Below are 20242 nucleotides of genomic sequence, written 5' to 3'. Positions count from 1 at the left end.
ATGTTCCTTTGAGTGTCACAGCAGGGTATGGAATAGCAAATAAAATCCAAAGTAACGGCAAATACTGCAACATATAATTTCTGAACATTTTTTAATGGGAAGTTCTCTTTCAAATACCATTCACAGCTTCTCTTTGATTACTAAATTCAACAGCACAGCTGGTTTTATTGATCATAATGTACTGCAAATCTTCCTCTGTGGGATTTATTAGCGGAAAAGAGTTCAAATGTAGTTACTGTTACTTTGATTTTTCACAATAGAAAGCATTGCAGTGATTCTTCAGTCATCTCGCAGAGGGTATCACAGCACCACATGTTGGGAAATAATTGGCCAGCAAAACAACCAATGAGATGTGCGCAAGTATTAGATGTGGAGCTTGAAATGGTAAGAAGAGAGTTTTATGAGTGCTGACAGTGTTAATTAGTGAAGCACAATTAACAATGGATAACATTCACATTTTATATAAAGTTTGAGACCAAGGGTTTAGCATGCAAAAACATATTCATTAATATGCAGTATGTCGCAAAATTGAGTACAGTCGTCCCTCCCAATAGTGTGTTTTTTCCCCATAAATTAATATAAAAGTATAATTAATATAAAAGTATAATTTATATATATACATATATAATATAAACATATTGAAATACAAGTGATATATAGTATTCTGGTCACTAGGCGGCAGTAATGACACAAAACATTGGGACATTACCTGACATTGCATTACCTTAACACTGCATGAAGTCACCCATAGCACATAGGACACAATACAATGAAACATGTCCCATTCAATGCGGAAGTAGTACGTTTTTGGTTCCCAAATTGAGAAGAAATCAATTTGAAGCTAACTGGTTAGCTTGCTATCTTGCTCACTAGCGGCCGGCTGGTGTCCCCGCACCATAAGAGTTGCAATGTGGTGTAAACAATGAATAACAGGAGTGTAAAGGTGACTATAGTGGTGTTGTTTCATGTCTACAGGGCTCTAATAATATTGAAAACTGTACTTAAAAAATCCTAAACAGGTTTTCTATTATCCATCTACAAAAATATTAATTTTATTAACATTGAATCCTATATTGCGGAAATTCACTTAACAGGTTTTTTATGCTCGAACTATGAAAATACTGTATGTAATTTTTAAATAAGGAATCCTACTGCATAACAAGTGAAAAAGTCATTTGTCATGGTAGGGTCTAGAACCAATGAACAGCAATAAACTACCTCAGTCCTCACAAATTCTGAAAAAACTTTTCAATACATGCTTAGAAAATGTATTATGAAAATATCACTGCATGGTGAAACTTCCAGAGGATGACACGTTGTCTTTAAGTATATTTTGGATGTGTGAGTACATTGCTGGGACTTTCAGGTAGGTGAGGAAGCACTTGGTGAACTCGATGTCTTCCACTGCTGAGAAAGGCTGGTCATTCGTCCGATGAATTCAATGATTTTTCAGGTTATTAGCCTAGCCTTCTGACTGTCACACACATACACGTGAGTGTTAGCCACACGGCTGTGTTAGCTGCCGCTTGACTGTTGATCACACCGTGAGCCTCCAAAAATCACCATAGTCTACGTCAATTGTTTGTTTTTCAAAATTCCGTATTAAAGCTTTTTTATTGTTGTATAGTTTCCGTGGCATGTGTTGGTAGTTAAGTTCCACACCGCAGACATGATTTGTTATTTCTTTGTGGTAGGGGAAAATGGGAGTGTGACGCTGCCAAAGATATTAGTTAAGTGAAGACACTACACTGCATGAAAGGATCGCTGCGGGCTGCAATGGTGATCGGCTTTTGTGATCAACGTTGAAAAGCAAGTATCGGCACATGCTGATGTTGTGATTTTTCACCTAAATCGTCCAATACTGATCTGCAGCCAATTGATTTGAGCACCCTGGGTAAATAGTGTATAATGAAAACAGGAAGTGAGGGAAAAAAAAGTAGTGATTGCAGTGTTATGAAGAAGCGGTCTGATTAAATAAGGTCGGCTTCTTCCTACTCCTTTTCAGACATGCTGTATTGTGGAACTGTTGTGTTCCTGTGTATCTTTGTATGCATGTTCGGAATAGAAACTGAACTTAACTGGACTGAATGTACATATCACAATACAATGTATACATACCTACATTTACTAACCTGTAAAGCCAGACGCACAGACACATCTGTAGCCATGAGCAAAGTCCACACATGTGGAATTGTACAGGCAAGGAGACGACAGACAGTCATCTACGTTGACTTCACAGTTGCTGCCTGAGAGAACGACATTTATGAGAATCAAAAAAGAGCCTTCTTTTAACATCCATACTCATTTTCACTGTCCTTCATCTCAGATGAATATAAGTTGGCGTTAAGCATAGTTAAGCCTGGAAATGCTGCATAGAATATTAAATGTGAAGGCTGGTTGCACCTACAATCCCTTCTTCACAGCTATATGGTGCCTGGTAATAGATTATGAATGTTAAAGTGCCAGGAATTTGGGCGGATATATTTTGTGTTGAACAACAAAGCTTTAAGCCCAGAAGCTCATCTGAAAATTATTAAATCAAGCTGCTCTTCTGAAATAAACAGTGATTTACATATTTATAATAGCACAGTGTACAGTGTTTTTTTTTTTTTCGTACGCCCCGGTTTTCGTGAGAGTCCGTTTTTGACAAAAATATTGCAAAAAATACGTCTCAGTTTTTGTACAGCCAAACAGTGAGCCTAACACACTAGTCCACGGAAAAGAGTGACCGCGTTGGTGATTATGCCTGAATCTCGTTTCCACCCCTTACCTCTTATCTTACCCCTGACCCCTAGGTTTTGTGCAATTACAATTCTCAAATCAAGGGGTATGCGCTACGGGGTGTACAGCCCTCGAAACAAAGTATTGTCGGGGACCACACTTTTAACTAACACGTCAGAGAAATTTCCTTGGATACGCCACTCCCGCTGACAAAACGGCAGAGCGGAGACCAAAATCAGCATATACTGTAAATGTAAAAAATTAAAGAAAAAAAAAAAAAAAAAAAAAAATTAAAGAAGAAATCTACTGCATGAATTATTAGACAACAATTAGATGGAGACTACAGTAGCCTGTTAAGTGTAGGTTGCATTTTCAAATTGCACGTGCTGAGCTGGCTCATGTAGCTGTTGTATAAGCTACTTTAGTGAAATGAATTGTACTGTGACGTTTTAGATTAGCTGTCTAATCACTCATGTAACGCACTGCATCGTAGTGTTTGCAACATTTCTCACGGTAAGATATGTTTATTGTATTCAAAACACAGCAATGATGGTCAAGAATTGTCAGTGAACTAAATAAATATGCAAACAAAATGGCCATATGTGGACAGCACTCCAGATTATCAAAGTTTATTGAACTTTTGGAATGCAATGTTCTCCACACCTATATTTTTACCATTACTTATTTATTTCCAACACACCATTAATTATTATACTACTATTACTATCATTATTGTATTTACAATCAATTAGTAATTCCCCATCGCTGAAACCATATGACGCATATCTTGTCATTCCTGCAAGAGCCAACTGAAGTCAGCACACCAAAAGAGCACATTGCAACAACCCTCTGCAACGCCACACAGCACTCTAAGAAGATCAGGAGCCCAGCGTGGCAAAGAAAACTGCAACAAAATAACATTCTGGACTTCCTTTCAAAATAATCAGAGAGAGAATAACAATGGAGGAGACCAAAGCCAAAACAGGGAGGTTTTTAAACCTCAAAAGAATGGTTGATTAGATTTATACATGTTGTTGATGTTTATGTAGTTATGTAGTTTGGTAATACATGTCACAGTTTGTAAAAATGTGTTCCTTTTATATAAAAAAAGGTGTTCATGAGTTAGGCTATATAAAAAAGAAATACAATCCCTCGCTATATCGCAGTTCAAATATCAAACAATATTAAAAAAAGAAATGATTTCCGTTTCGTGGTTTCGTAGTTGACTATGGCCAATTATTAGTGAAAAAATATTGAAAGACAAGTTGTATGTAGGATTGTGGTCACTTGGCATCAATAATGTTATGAGACATGACAGATTATGCTACCTTATGTTACCTTTCACGCTGCATGGAGACCGGCTACTGAGCCAGCAGAGCCAAGCAGACATGCCGTGGCTGAGACAGACATACCATGCATGAGATTGAATGAAAATAAGGTTCTCCTCTCATTCCGTTTGGAAATTGTAAGTTTTTGGCTTCCTTGTCCTTCCCCACACGGTTTGAAATACTTTCTTAAGTTTAGAATAAGTCAATTGGAGAGGCGACCTAGTTAGCTCGCTAGCTTGCTATGCTAGCCGCGGCTGTTATGTTCCTGCAGTGAGCCCGTACAATGTGATGTAAACAAAGAATAATAGTGGTGTTATTTCATGTCTACAGGGCTCTAATAATGTTAAAACCTGTATTTAGAAAATCAGAAACAGGTTTTCTATGCTATAACTATGCAAATATTCAATTTATTAATACTGAATCTTACTTCACGGATAGTCACTTACTGAGGTCGGGTCTGGGACCAATTAACCGCAACAAACGAGGGATGGCTGTAAAATAGAAATGTATGCGCACACTTTAATTGTCGCATCTGCCTACGTCACAGCCAAAAAGCGGTGAAGGCCGATGACGTTGTGAGAATTAAGTGGTGTTCCATTTCTTCAGCCTAATCTCTGTGAAGAAAGGATAGTGGTTCTTCTAGAGTTGGGACACTGTAGACAGATTCCGGCCACGGAATCCTGTAATCATCTTTATAACGTGTGTGGTTTATTTCTTCATAGAATGTACATAGAATGATTAACAACTCCGTATCGGTGTCCTTTCTTCCTCTAATAAGCACAGTGCGCAGTGGAATCGCTAATGAGGTGTTCAGGTGCACTGCGTATTTCTGAGCATTAGAGGAATATGTGTGCTTTTTAATAAAATACGGCCACATAATGTATTAAAATCTATATGTATTTGCTGATATTTCTGCATGTAAAACTAGAAATATTCTCGATAAAATGTGTTTCGTGTTAATATTTTTGAAAAAAAAAAAATACACTCCCAAAGTACAGATGGGACCAATGTAACTATTAATTTTCAATTTTATTAGATCGAGCAAACTATTCATTTTGACACGCAATAAAATAGAATTAAAAAGTCTTCCAGAAAATATATTCTGTTGAACTTGTGTTCGTTTTTTCGGTCATAAAAACAATGATTAACTATATGTCTTCTTTGTCCAGTAAATATTCAACATAATAGATTTATATAATTGCTACCTTTTAATTTATCGTTACGATCCTGCCACATTCTTAAAGTCACTTTCAGCCGACTGACATTATGGCAGTCCTATTTTTAACAGCTAGTAAGTAATTATAACTTCACAGTTTACAAGTCAAAACACTTCTTGTCCGAAAGCCCACTAAGTGACCTCTTCTTCATCCCATTAAGAGATTATGTGGCCCATTAGCGACAGGAAGCACGCAGTCATTTAAATGCTTGATCGACTCATTTTGGTCCGGCAGGAGATCTTGACTTCAAAAGCATGAAATGTGAAACCATAAGGACAATTAGTGCTCCATGACTTTCCAACGCTGGCATCATCAGGAGGCAATTAAATTTACTGGTTAATTTACTGGCGATTTAATAGGTAACCTTTTTTTTGATGTTTGCGTAGGTCAACTATTCAAGCATACTGTATATTGAATACTACAGTAATGACTAGACTACTATGATATATACTGTGAGGCTTTATATTTTTCATGATGTCAGTCACCTTGTAACCACCTTGACATTCACCCTTGTTGGCACTTGAAAAACAAAAATTCTGTTCCTAAAAATGTAGACATTTTTGAGAAAATCCAGGCTCCTATGAGGAAAAGGCCAGACAGAATTTAAATGTGACCTTCTGACATCCAGTACATTTAATTTTGCCATCTGAATATAAAGTAATTAAGGTGATGTGATAGCATCCAACAATAGCCAATGATGTGTTTTATAGGATCCAATGAACCATGGACAATATTTATTTTGAGCCTTTAAGAGTAGGTGGGCGGGATCAATGCCCTGATTTTCATTGCAACTAACCACATTATTGATATGTCCATAGCAAGTTACAGCACTGTAATTTCCGGACTATTGAGCGCGCCGGAATTTAAGCCACACCCAAAGAAAATTTAAAAGAGAAAAAAAGATTTGTACATATGGGTGATTTGCTTGAATGGGGTACCAGTGATCAGCGACGGTGCAGTTACTTTAAGGGGCATGACGCACAGACTGCAGTGATTGAAGCCATAGCCATGTAAAATTATACTGCAAACATATTGAATAAACAGGGGAAACAGTGTTGAATACCTTCTTCGTGCCTGTTGTGTATAAAACAGGATCAGAGGTCAATTTTAGCCCGTTTTCGCGTCATTTCATGACATGGAAAGGTTTGTGACAAAGACAAATAATACAAAACGGTCGAATCACTTGGACACTTTTGCAGAGCTGCTGGAAACGTGAATTTCTCTTGGAGATAAATAAAGTATCGATCTATCAAAAGTATCCCCATCATTGTATAAGCCGCAGGGTTCACAGCGTGACAAGAAAGTAGCGGCTTTTACTTTTACACTGGCAATGGCGTGTGTGTGTGTGTGTGTGTGTGTGTGTGTGTGTGTGTGTATATATATATATATATATATACATATATATATATATATATATATATATATATATATATATATATAGGCATGTATAAAATACCTGTGAATCCAACAGGGCACAAGCAACGAAATGAACTGAGATCATCCACGCAGGAGCCACCATTCCTACAAGGCTGGCTGAGGCATTCGTTGACTTCCGTCTCACAGTTATCACCTATAAAGCATGAATGGAGGACAATGAGGACAGATTGCTGTAGTAAGTGAGTACAGACATGCTACATGAACTGGCAACGAATAACATATACCAATAAATCCAGGCGCACAGAAGCAAATGTAGCCACTGAGGGTGTTTTCACAAACACTCAGGGCACCACACGGATTTCCCTCGCAGTCGTTGATGTTTTGCTCACAAAAACGACCAGTTGAGCCTGCAGAGACAGGACAACATCGGTGGAAACCATTAGAGAGGACTGTATGCTAACTCAGACTAAGCAAAGTACTACTGTATATTACCCAAATGTAAGACGTTCCATTTTTGGAAAATGGAAAATTTTTGGAAAACTTATTTATGAAAAAAATTATTTAACTTTGTTTTCAATATCAGTGAAATTACAACTGGTAGATTGCAATAAAAAAGGATATTATTACTGACAGTTGTTTGATGACTCTTTATTGGTCACTAACGAAAAATGCTCAATATTGGCTTTATCGATATCCGATAAACCGCTCTTCTCTCAAATTAATGTCTTATAAGGAATGAACACACTATACTTCTTTTACAGTGATGCCACTGAATGCATTTCACGAATGAACACTGTTTGTGAAAATAAGACAAATACTGCAATATGCAATGCAAGTTATAGAAAAGTGCTATATTTATTTTAAACATTTTAGCTCAACAAAATAGTCATTAAAAATCATCAACTACAACAACATTTAAGTTCAACATATTTAACACGTCATGCATGAACGAAACAGATAAGTATTAAAACTTTGGAATCATTGCAATGAGGAGTATTTTTTTCTTTTATTAAGGGTATTATTAAGGGTAGCAGTGGGCATAAAAAGTAGATCAATTAATCCCCTTGAAATAACTGAGACAAAATAGCGTGCACTACTTGGCTGCAACCAGCAAATTCATTCCCACCTGCTTCATGGTCTAAAAAGACTAAATGATGTCACCTTTGGGAATTTCAACACCAACAATTTCGATATTATTATTATTATTACTACACCTTTAGATTCAGTCTATTAACTCAGTGCATTTTCAGTCTGATAGTTTCTCATACTTGTAGAAGGCCTTCTTGACAACTAGAGTTGCACAACACAAACACATAACCCATGGGAAATTACTGAGAGCAGAAGTACAGTAACAGACATGCTACCAGCATAGTTAGAACCTGTTCAAGCCAGTCTCTCACACAAACTTATTGTTCACTTTCCAGGCACACAAGCTTATGTTTCACTCGCTAGAGGGGCGCAGCAACTGCTACATGGACTTTTACATGGATACTTTCATTTTGGGCTCTTTCCACAATCTTCCTTATTGACGATAAAATCCCGCACTGTCACCAAATATATGCCTCTTATTTTTTAATACAATTTGAAAACCTTTGAAATTGTGTGACTAAATCTCCAATAGCGACACGGTCCAAAGAACCAAGAAAAAAAGGCTAAAGAGAAGCAATAGCCTTTACAAACAACATAAAAACTATGACATTTAAACAGGAGTTCAGAACAATCAATAACATCTAAGAAAATAAAAATGTATTAATTGATCATTCATTTTGCAATTATGGTATTTCTTTGTAAAATCACCTACTAGAACTGTAGCATGAGAAATGTCATCTTACATGTCACTGACATTGAGTGTTGAGATTGCCATGTTTTTTTACACAAGTCGATTTGAAGAGATATCATGGATCCATCTCAGCTTTATAATGAGTTGAAATTCAGCTCACACGTCGATGAACCAAGCTCTGCCATTTCATAGATGTGTTTCATGTTGTTGCTTAAGACTGCCGAGATTAGACTCCCAGTAAAGAAGTGAAATAATCAACGTTGGAGTGTTTCTGCTATGATCACAATTCATTGCAGTGAAGCCTCAATTGGAACCAAGTGCCTGCTGGATGCTACAGCTACCTGGTAAACAATCACACTTGAAGCCTCTCCAAAGACCCACGCACGTTGATCCGTGTTGACACAGGCCATCAACACAGTGGTTTATAGCAGTTTCACAGCGTGGTCCGGTGTACCCATGTTGACAAACACATGTGTAAGTATTTGCAAGACCTTCACATCGGACGGTCCCCTCTGGGTTACAGGGATTGGACACACATTGGGTTACAGATGAGGAGCAGTCACTGCCATGGTATCCTGGAAAGAGAAAGAAGAAATAGGATCAAAGAAATGATGGATGCGCAGCGCTGAATCACCAGCAGCATGCACCTGACTTCCCCATGTCTGGCACGCATCATGGATTGGGATTTCATTGCCTGGCTTTTACCTCCCGACAGATTTACATATTTTATCTAACCACAACCTGGGCGAAGAAGTGATTCAAGCAGCGGTGCACAACCTGCAGGAAAAATACTGTCTTCCTCAACTCAACCCCCAGTTATAAGAAACTAATGTGGTTTTCTATACAACAACAAAACAAACAGATGTTAGGAAATGTAAAGAAACGTGGTTGTGGTTGTCAGATAGAAAAGCTTAGCATTTCTTCTAGAGTGAATGACGAAAACACAAAAGTAGAGTTCATATTACAAAAAAAGCTTTAAAAATAAGGTACCCTTGCATGCAACAAATACACCATTTTAATAAATACCTATTGGGCAAATGCACTGCATCTCTCCAGCTAAGTTGTGGAAACAGGTTCCTCCATTTTTGCAGATGTCGACGTCAGCGATACATGCTGAGAGAGCAGTTGAGCAATTTTTACCTGAAAAGCAAAGTTTTTTTTATTAATCTTACTGACAATGTAACAGCACCGTCCAAAAAGTCAAAGGCCAATAATAGCATTGTTATGGGCCTGCAAGCAAAAACGCAGCAGCCCATACTACTATTCCTCATTTTTCATTCTTTATTATTAGATCTTATTCCGCTACCATTAATGCTGGCTGGCTGAACCGTGCACCGAACTCCTGTATAGGTCACGTGTTTGGAGAGGTCTTGGGTGGGTAGTGTCCTATTTATAGTGTGCAACATTTTGTGTAACCATTGATGACAAATTGACAAAAAACTTTTACAGTAGTCAGGATGAATGGCCAACTATCATTTTTCTCGTCTTTGATTCCGAAGGTAAAGAGTTCGTTCGTTCCAGACTGACTACAATTAGAATTTATCCACTTGCACCTTGGATGTGGTATATATAACATTATAGTATTTATAGAGTGCAACATTTTGTGTAACCATGGTAAAAATCCCCTCAAAATAAAAGCATCTTTAAACTTCCAAATAAAACCCAGGATTTAGCACTGACCCAAAACACACCAGAGTTTACTTGCAAGTGAACTGAGACCTATCTCTCAAGCAGTCTCACTCCGCTTGTTTGGCACACCAGAGTTAATTTTAAGCAAAACCAATCATGATGAGTGTGAAACGCACTAAAAAAAACAAACAACTGCAAAACCTCAAAAATTGCTGATCACTATCTATCTGAATGCAAACAAAGAAAGAGCCTACATGATTTGACCACCCAGATAACATCATCAGTAACATAAAATAGCATGTAAATCAGAAATAGCATGTAAATAGTATGTGGGTTATGTACATAACAGAGGTTTTCTTCCATCATATTTATTTCATATTTAGCACAGTGAGTGTCCTCTCACAGCCACAAATAAACACTACTTATTTGGCCTAGTTTTCATCTGCTTTAATGGGCTGTGGGATATAAATAAAAATAAAACTGCCTTGTTAGTGCTGATCAACATGTTTTCACAAGCAGTTTTTTCAGATATCCCATGAAAAGCCATGCACCAAAAAAATACTGCTAAAAATGTTATTTTTGCCCTTAAAACTCCTCAGTTTCTCCTGAATTTTGAAGCAGACTAGATACACAACGAATCATGGCACATTTGCGATTCAACATTCAGATTTTTGGACAAAAATGTAGTTTATAAAGGTTTTTTTTTTTGCTGAAAATAGGCCTTTTTTCTGCAGAAAGCACATCTCATTCACCAAAAGGTCAGTACTAATTTATAAATATCCAATAATACAGGTAAAATGTGCAGCATACATTTACCAGACCACAATTTTTACATGTCTGTATGCTTCATTGATAATGTTTTTTTGTCAAGTGAGTTGACACTTTCCTTGGTGGTGCTTGAACTGCTTGTGACTGGCGACACTGTCAATGAGATTCCATCTGTTCATCTTCCATCATTATTCATAAGTGATGAGTACCTGTACATTTTATACTTTAAATGTGTTTAATAGGCGTGTGAGGCATATTTAGGGCTTAAAACTGGATTTTGTCAAGAAAGAAAGGGAGGTTCAAGGTGCTGTACCTGACCTAATTATTTAAGCAGTCACTTTATGACAAATGTTTATCTTAAATCAGAAGAGGACATCAATGTCAAGCTTGCAAGTGGCTTTGGAGGAGGCGGACCAAGCTGTGTGTTAAAAATACACATTTTTATGGTGAGATTGTTAAGATTTGCAATGGAGCTGTCAAATGCTGGACCCCCGGGATGCAGAGACAGGTGTAATGTGCAGAAAAGAAGAATCTTTTAATAATCACAAGCAGGTGTGAATACTCACAGTTACGTTGACAAAAGGTAAACCAAAGGCGACAGAGCAAAAAGGCTCAGTGAAACATAAAACTGGTAAGTAAGTGTAGTCAGCAAAAGAGACAGAATGTCTAGGTGACAGCATATACAGGACCAAACAATGACAATGAACCAGCAAAGTCAGATTAACTCCACTAGGCTAATAAACCCACTGACTGTCAATTACCATCAGCTGTGCCACACTGATGTCAAGTGACTGCACCTTATATACAGCAGGAAGTACACCAAAATAAGGGTGCAGCACAGGAAGTAATCATTCCTGTCCTGCAGAGCATGGACTTTGGCTTTTCAAAATATAGTAATTAATAAATCATCGCTGTTTCATGGTTGACTATGGCCTATTATTAATCAAAAATATGTATCTTTATCAAATTTGATATATTTTGGCCTACATTATGCATTTTCAAGCATAAAATTGACTAAATGAACTAAAATACAAATATAAGACGTTCAGGAAATGCACTGAAGGACCCGTTGACATGTAGTATTCTACACTGGTCACTAGGTGTCAGTAATGTTACATTAGCCGCCGCAAAGAGTCCTGGAAGCAAAAGAAAGAAAAAACAAGGCACTCTCCCATTGCTAACATGTGTGGATCTAAATTATGTCTTGTTTTGCTGATTATATCTCCTATATTGGGTAATATGAGTGCAAAGGTGAGGTCTTATTTCATAGTTAGAGGGCTCTAATAGTGTTTAAAAAACGTTATTAGATGTCGCAAACACGTTTTCTATGCTCTAACTACGAAAATATTTCATTTATAAATAAGGAATCCTACGTCATGGAAATTCAGTTTTTACGGTCGGGTCTATACTTTTGTTTTTTTGCCATTCGCTGGTGGTGCCGGAACATGAGAAGGGACTTCACCCGACTGTATACGTAATATATAGTACATATACATTTTTATTGTGTTGTATTGTATGCACTTTATTTATCCCACAGCGGGGAAATTTACTTGTTACAGCAGCAAGCAAGCAAGATACGCAAGTAAAGAGTACAGTGTAAAGGATGCATAGTGACTGCAACATGGTTCAGGTGGTGCAGGTGTTGTAGAGCCTGACAGCGGTCGGTATGAAGGACCTGCGGAACCTCTCCTTCTTACACCGTGGGTGTAACAGTCTGCTGCTGAAGGAGCTGCTAAGGGAACCCACAGTGTCATGTCGCGGGTGAGAGGTGTTGTCCATGATGGATGTCAGCTTAGCCAACATCCTTCTCTCCCCCACTTCCTCCACGGAGTCCAGAGGACCGTCCAGGACAGAGCTCACTCTCCTGATCAGCCTATCGATCCTGCTCCTGTCCCTGTCCGTGCTGCCCCCTCTCCAGCAGCCCACAGCATAGAAGATGGCTGAGGCCACCACAGAGTCATAAAAGGTCCGTAAAAGAGTCCTGCACACACCAAAGGACCTCAGTCTCCTCAGCAGGTATAGGCGACTCTGGCCCTTCTTGTAGAGGGCGTGGGTGTTGACGGACCAGTCCAGCTTGTTGTTAAGGTGAACACCCAGGAATTTGTAGCTGTCTACCAACTCTATGTCCGCTCCCTGGATGTTCACCGGTGTAAAGTGAGATGTTTTCCTCTGGAAGTTAATGATCATCTCCTTTGTCTTGCTGGTGTTGAGTTGCAGCTGGTTAAGCTCACTCCAGCTGACAAAGTCCCTGATGACCGTCCTGTATTCCAGATCATTCCCCTCTGAAACACAACCAACGATGGCTGTGTCGTCGGAGAACTTCTGGATGTGACACTGTGTGGAGTTGTGTGTGAAGTCCGAGGTGTAGAGGGTAAAGAGGAAAGGGGAGAGCACCGTACCCTGAGGGGCACCTGTGCTGCAGAGTACCATGTCAGACACACAGTGACGGAGCCTCACATACTGTGGTCTGTTGGTGAGGTAGTCTATAACCCATGCAGTCAGGTGTTGGTCTACTCCCACACTCTCCAACTTCACTCTGAGTAGTGACGGCTGGATGGTGTTAAAGGCACTGGAGAAGTCAAAAAACATGACCCTCACAGCGCTCCCGCTGTCCTCCAGGTGTAGCAGTGATCTGTGCAGCAGGTAGATCACTGCGTCGTCCGCCGGTAAGCAAACTGCAGGGGGTCCAGCTGAGTGCCCACCAGGGGTCGCAGGTGCTGCAGGATAATCCTCTCCATGGTCTTCATCAGGTGAGAGGTCAAGGCAACAGGCCTGAAGTGGTTAGGCTCCTTGGGACGCGGTGTCTTTGTGATCGGGACCACACAGGAGGTCTTCCACAGGGCCAATACATTAACCATTTAACCAATACATTTTGAGAACATAAACTACAAGAGAACCGACTGCCTATTTAAAGTGGAGTCTGTTAAAGTCTGTTTCTGTGTGTTATCATGTAACCACTCTGTTGATTAGAAGGTATTGCAGAGTCATCATATACATTAATGTCCAAATGATGCAAATGATGACATAGATAACTCACCAGCAAAACCCAATGGACAGATGCACTCATAGTCTGCAACTAAGTCAATACATGTGGAATTATTGGCGCAGTACCCATGAGCACATTCATCATGATTGATTTCACAGCTCGACCCTCCGAACCCTGGAAAGAATAGAAAGGGGAAAAAAAAATCTCATCAAAGATGGTGTGTAAATGTCAGTAAACACCATGCTTGAAAAGATGCCAATTAGAATCAAATCACACTCAAGTGCTTCAGAATATTTTTTTCCAGACAATACTTGTATTAGTTTGAAAAATACTGATAGCACTGTGCACTGACATGGTAGAACAGTTAGTAGTCGGAACGGTACCGGCCTTATCTATGGCATTAATAAGTACTAGCATATGTATAAGAACACACTCTGCCAACCCTTCAGAGGGTTATGATGAAATAACCAATAACGATTCACAATCCAACACTCCACAATGCAGTTGATGTGTGCTCCATGTAAAGTACACAACAAGAATGTACAAACTAACCAATATGAAGTTGTAAAAACTAATAAGGGTTCCATTCCATGTAGGTTTTAGAAAGGCAGGTATTTTCAACTTTACATTGTTGTGCAATTGATTCCCTTCGCTTAATTTAAGATAATACTTGCTCATGCACAGTCTTAGGAATGGGTCTGAGGTACATTTTACTGTGTGCTGTACAAGTACAACTGCATATGTTATGAACGAATGTGTTGTGTAAGGGGAGGTCACACTTAATGCTGCGTCCATCTTAGCCTGTTGTGATTTTTTAGTTTTCCTGATTTGACTCCAATAAAGACATTATTACTTATGGTCAAAACAGCATTGCTAATGAACGTATGACATAAATATGTATTTTTATTAAGACTGCATGTGTCTGCTTCATTAATACTTCTGAATGTTTAAAATTTCCAAACTGAATAGTAAATGCCATGACATGAAAATGAGTGCTGCCAATTTTTGACATTTCATCCCCCCATAAATATATTGGAGTGCATGGTCACGCTACCAAATGACTATCATTAGCACTGTCACACACAGCAGCTACAGGAGGCCCATGACTAATGCTGGGCCATCAGCACCATCGAAGCAGGTCAAATGCTCATCATTTCATCATTTCTCAAACTGACCATGGAACCAATTTCCACCTCTCTTTGAGTCATAAAATTTGACAATTATTCCGACTTCATTAAAAATGCATAACAGGCTTAACCTGCAATCGAGGTTTAATCAGAACTATGACTCTAAGGTAACATGACAACGGGACCATGAAATGATTGGGAAAATACCTATATTTATTTGAGCTATCCGTAATGGTGCAAGTGACTATTTCTAAATAAACGAGTGGCCTTTATGCAATGACTTGGAAATGTAAACACACTATTAGTTAACATTGCCGTTACTGAATTGCATACCAAAGCAGCACATGGCCATACAGCATGTTACTGAAAATAATTGCTATTAACAGCAGCAATCAACATCATCAGTCATTACAACGCACGGCTGAAGAAATTGATGTTTTTTGGTTTATCAAACATTGCATGTTCACTGATTAGTTTCTGCTATGTGGCTAATGGTGGGCTGGTGTGGTTACATGTGGTGAGGCCGGTCGGATGTACTGCCAAATTCTCTCAAGCGCCTTTTGAGACAGAGTTTGTAGGGAAATGAACATTCAATTCACGGGCAACACCTCTGGTGTACATTCCTGCAGTCAGCATGCTTATTGCACACTCCCTCAACACTTGCATCATCTTTTCTTACTTGCGGGACTTCTTACGGTGGGTAATGTAACATTACTGACACCTATGACCGGTGCAGAATACTACATACTACTGCGATGGCGATGGATTACTGTACATTAAGTCTGTTTTTTAACATAAAATCTGGCTAAGGTATGAATGATTTTGGGGGATCCAAGAACACTTATAGTAAAAGTTAGGAATGGGAACAAGTTAATTGTCATTCGAATAAACTGTAACTGTGCGTACTTTAATCAATAGGAGAGTTTCCAAATATATAGATTATGATTTTCTACCATGTTGTGTGTTTAGTTGCATTTCACCTTACCCTGTGGGCAGAAGCAATGATACAGGTCACTGCCGTCCACACAAACACCATTGTTTTGGCATGGCTTTGACTCGCACTCGTTGATATTTACTTCACACAATGACCCTCCAAACCCTGCAACACATGTCAACAAACAAACAAAAAAAACAGGTTATTTGAATCTTCTCGCTTGGTTGCATTACACTGCCAATCCAGAAGCCCATTGTTGTGTTTGTTTTTTCAAAGCAGGTATTGATTCCAATAGATTGTCGGGCACACACATGAGGGCGGGCAGGCAGGCGTGCAACTCCAGCTCACTGGATTATTTAATCATGTTAAATAAGTGCAAGTCATTTATCGCATTAAATGAGGCCGATCTAGTGATTTCATGATCAAAGTCAATCTATGCGGAAAGGGAAGCGCATGAAACAAATAACATGCATGGATGCACATGTGTAAACACAAAAACACACACAGAGCCAATTAAAGAGAAGTAGCATATCAGTGTTTGAGAGGCTGTATGTGGTTTACCACTTGGCTACTGTAGATCATCTATCATCAATGACGTGGAGTCAGGGGAGGCATGTGAGGCAAAGTCTCACCAGTCATGATGAAAAAAATAATAATAATAATGATGGAATAAAACAAATATTAATATCTGTCCACTGAACTGTATTCTAAATGTATTTACTGTACAAGTCCATTTGTTTTTAAAGCGATAGTTCGGATTTTTAAACTATGAAAATATTCAATTTATTAATGTTGAATTCTACTTTGTGGGAATTCACTTATCGTGGTCGGGTCTGGAACCAACCGACAGAGATAAACGAGTAACGATTGTAGATTTTATAACCGAGCCGTTGTCACTGCGCAATCGGTCCCGGAAACGCAATCGGTTCTACGCATGCACGAGACCTGCGTCACTTCCTCCTTTAGCAAAGATTTACTATTTTATTTGGTCGTTATTATTTTTTAAATGTACGAACATAAAGGGTCAATAACCATACTTCATACATGTAAAAATTTAGGGGGTTGTTTTATTAGTGATTGTTATTAAATGAGTTTGTTAGCATGCCGATCCGTCTTAGGACCTCCACCAAGACAGAGCTACACGTATGTAAAAAGTTACGCAATGCACGTAGCGCAGACGTAAACGTCATATCCGGTTAAGTAAAACAAACGGAAATAAACATAATAAAACACATAAAATGCAGTTATATTTGATTGTAAACAACCAAAAGCAGAGTGCAATGATGGATTAATGTGAAGGATTCAGCTATAATTTTTTTCTAAACAGAGAAATACCATCCATACCATCCAAACATGCAAATGCTTTCGTCTGTATTTTTTCAGTGGCGAAAAAAACTTATTATAAATATATTATAAATTACTTATAAATTATCCACTTGCACCATGGAGATGATATAAGAAAAAAAGAGATTGATTATGTTGTAATTTTTCAAATGTTAATAACGTTTTTGTGTGTGTGGGGGGAGAGACATATTGCTACCGTAAAATAGATTGACGGATGGCGTACGTTACACATGACTAACATGTGACTGCGGAAAAATAGGCCGACCGGATGTAGACGCGTTCTGCACATGCGTAGAACCGATTGCATTTCCGGGACGGATTGCGCAGTGACACCCACAAAGCTTCCCACATGTTCCATATGCGCATAAATGCTGTCTCGTGAATGTCAATCTTCACCCTGCGAAATAAAAACCTAAAACATTAAACTTTGTTTTTACACATCCATCCATCCATGCCACATCCTCATTGGGGTCGCGGGGTTATGCTGGAGCCAATCCCAACTGACTTCGGGCAAGACGCGGGGTACACTCTCGATTGGTCACCAGTCAATCGCATTAACGTGCATGTTTTTGGAATGTGGGAGGAAACCGGAGTACCTGGAGAAACCCCCCCCCCACAGACACAGGGAGAACATGCAAACTCCACACAGAAATACCCTACGGAGATTCAAACCCAGGTCTTCCCGATCTCCTGACTGTGTGGTCAACATGCAGCCCAGTTTTTACACATCTCATTCAAATTTGACAACATTTGAGTGAGAAGTGGCTGTGTTATTACATGATGAAATGACTTCAATTTTTCGGGGACACCCTGCATTTACAGCCGTGTACCTTTTTTCCCACGTTCCAGTCAATCTGACATTAAAAAAAAAACATATTTAGTGTTAGAATGAGAATGTTCATCAAAAACTTGACAGTCTACATTCAGGGACTTTAGTAACATGTTTTGCAACAAATGAGGCTGGCAAGCACAAGATAAGGTGGCTGCCAATGGCACCGACCTGGAACATCTTAGGCAAGGCAAGGTTTTTACAGTGTGCCCTTGAGAGGTGATGTGGGACAGCAGCTTGCGGCAAGTTGCTTTCATTTACATAAGAAATCACTCACAATCCTTCATTTTGACATCTACCCAGCATACGTGCAACAGAAGTAATGAACTCGCTCAGTTATTGATTTGGCTGCATGAACTTCTACCAAATAGCGATTCGTCTGGAAAAAAGATGGCAATGCTGATGCAGAGGAGTGTTGACTGAAATATGAGCTTTTGATAGGCAAATTTTTTTCATTTCAAGCTAGGAATAAATAAGTATAGATATACACACACTATGATAATGGTTTTCCATCTGGTCACATAAACACACATCAGCTTTAATTGACAATAAAGCTGTCGAAACACTTGCATAAACTTGGATTTGTCCACGGCTTTAATGTCCACAGATGTATTCTTTGTTTGGCCAAATTTTGAGGAAAGGTCAAACTGTATTTATTGATTGGGTTGTTTTGTTGGAAAATGACACAAGAAATTTGCAAAAGAGAATTTAGAGGAACAACAATAATGTAACCCATTAGAATTAATTATGAATGTAGATATTCATGTTGGATATTCATGCATTGCGAAAGGTCGGACATCACATTATATGTAAATGGAGCATTGTTGGCACTTTTTAGAGTATTTTTCAGAAGGCTTAATAAGCAGAATAAGTGGGTCCCATACGTGCAGTATTGAGCTGTCTCTTTTTATCTGTTTGTATATCTTTAGAATACACAGAAATGAGAAACAGATGTGTTCATGTCTCACATAAGGATTGTGGATGATGGGCAAAAAATTCCAAAAAATGTGCAGGTTTCCTTTAACTGTACAGTATACAGTATATGTACTGTATATCTAGACATTTTATATATTCTAAACATAAACAGAATATGTAAACAGTGGAGCTGTAAAGATATGCGCATTTGTATGAAACCATTCTGTATGCAATTTTAGGTTCGGCATGGCTCTGTACAGTATTTTGGACAGAGCATTATTTGATTCAATTTTTATTCAGATTTTGCGAGCCGAAGCATTTAAAATATCTATTAGTTGCCTGATCAACATAAGTGAGTGACGGAACAGCTGCCATGACGGTGAATTCACGCCTGTGCGTGAATTCAGCGCCCAGTGTTGCCAGGTCAGCTTATTATAATCAATTTTGGGCTTGTTTTTTTTTTTGGGGGGGGGGGGGTTGCTTGCAAATTCCCAAGTTCCCTGTTGTTTTGTCTTTGTTCTTAGAGAGCAAGTCGCTTATTTCTCTCGTGACACCTGGCAACACTGGCACTGACTCACAAAAAGCCAGGCGAGCCTGACTAGCTAGAGCTAGACCCACACGCATACCTTAAATCCTCTGTTTCAGTATAAAGTACAAAGATAGAAATAAACAAGTGGACAAGAAAGAAGCAGTGTGCTAATGTAACGGATGCCAGCCTGTGACGCTGTGCGAGTGTACGTTGGTAAACCTCACTCCCTCTGCCTTAAGAGCTGCGCTGAACACGCGGTCGACAGTCTGGGCTTTTGGCCGTGTGGTCGGCGCTCTCGCCTCCCATTACAGAGGTCCTGTGTTCAAGCCCCGGTGCGGGCGGTGCAAAACAGGGCGGGTTACACTGACACTGCGGAACAGCAGTCCGGTATGCACTTAGAAACACGTCTAACATGCTAGCGCATATAAACCGATACCACTCGAGTTTGAACGTTACCGACGTTACCTCAGAAAGACTAATTTGTTGCAAACTATGATATCGTTGTTGTATAAATGGAGTTTCCATGACCATTTTGAAAGAAAAGAAAGAAAAGGAATAACCAATGCCATTGGAGTTTTCATAGCAGCTAATCTATGACTTTAAATTAATGTTTCTGGCTAAAAATATGGAAGTGATGATGATGATGATGATGATGATGATGATGATGTGTGAAAAGAAAGGGGGAGCAGGTCCTGTTAAACGCTACTCTTAAAACTCAGATTGTGTCGCTTAAGATGCGGAAGCATGTTTTGTTTACT

At 39.0% G+C, this 20242-nt stretch overlaps 1 protein-coding gene across 13 annotated transcripts in view; it reads right to left on the bottom strand.

Moving 5' to 3' along the window:
- The window catches only part of eys (eyes shut homolog), a 259527-nt gene that overhangs the window by 173980 nt on the left and 65305 nt on the right, over window positions 1-20242 (bottom strand). For 12 of the 13 annotated variants that reach the window (XM_054798574.1, XM_054798573.1, XM_054798572.1 and 9 more), the window contains 7 exons: window positions 15919-16032; window positions 13858-13980; window positions 9450-9563; window positions 8765-8998; window positions 6928-7050; window positions 6723-6836; window positions 2133-2246 (listed from right to left, as the gene is read on the bottom strand). In XM_054798574.1, coding sequence (XP_054654549.1) covers window positions 2133-2246; window positions 6723-6836; window positions 6928-7050; window positions 8765-8998; window positions 9450-9563; window positions 13858-13980; window positions 15919-16032 — 936 coding nt within the window. The remainder of the gene's footprint in view (window positions 1-2132; window positions 2247-6722; window positions 6837-6927; window positions 7051-8764; window positions 8999-9449; window positions 9564-13857; window positions 13981-15918; window positions 16033-20242) is intronic. The other variant, XM_054798580.1, reaches the window with a different exon arrangement.

The sequence above is a fragment of the Dunckerocampus dactyliophorus genome, chromosome 14 (assembly GCF_027744805.1).
Source record: "Dunckerocampus dactyliophorus isolate RoL2022-P2 chromosome 14, RoL_Ddac_1.1, whole genome shotgun sequence".
NCBI classification, from domain to species: Eukaryota; Metazoa; Chordata; class Actinopteri; order Syngnathiformes; family Syngnathidae; genus Dunckerocampus; species Dunckerocampus dactyliophorus.
The sequence above is the reverse complement of the archived record's forward strand: the minus strand, read 5'-3'. Positions and strand labels throughout refer to the sequence as shown.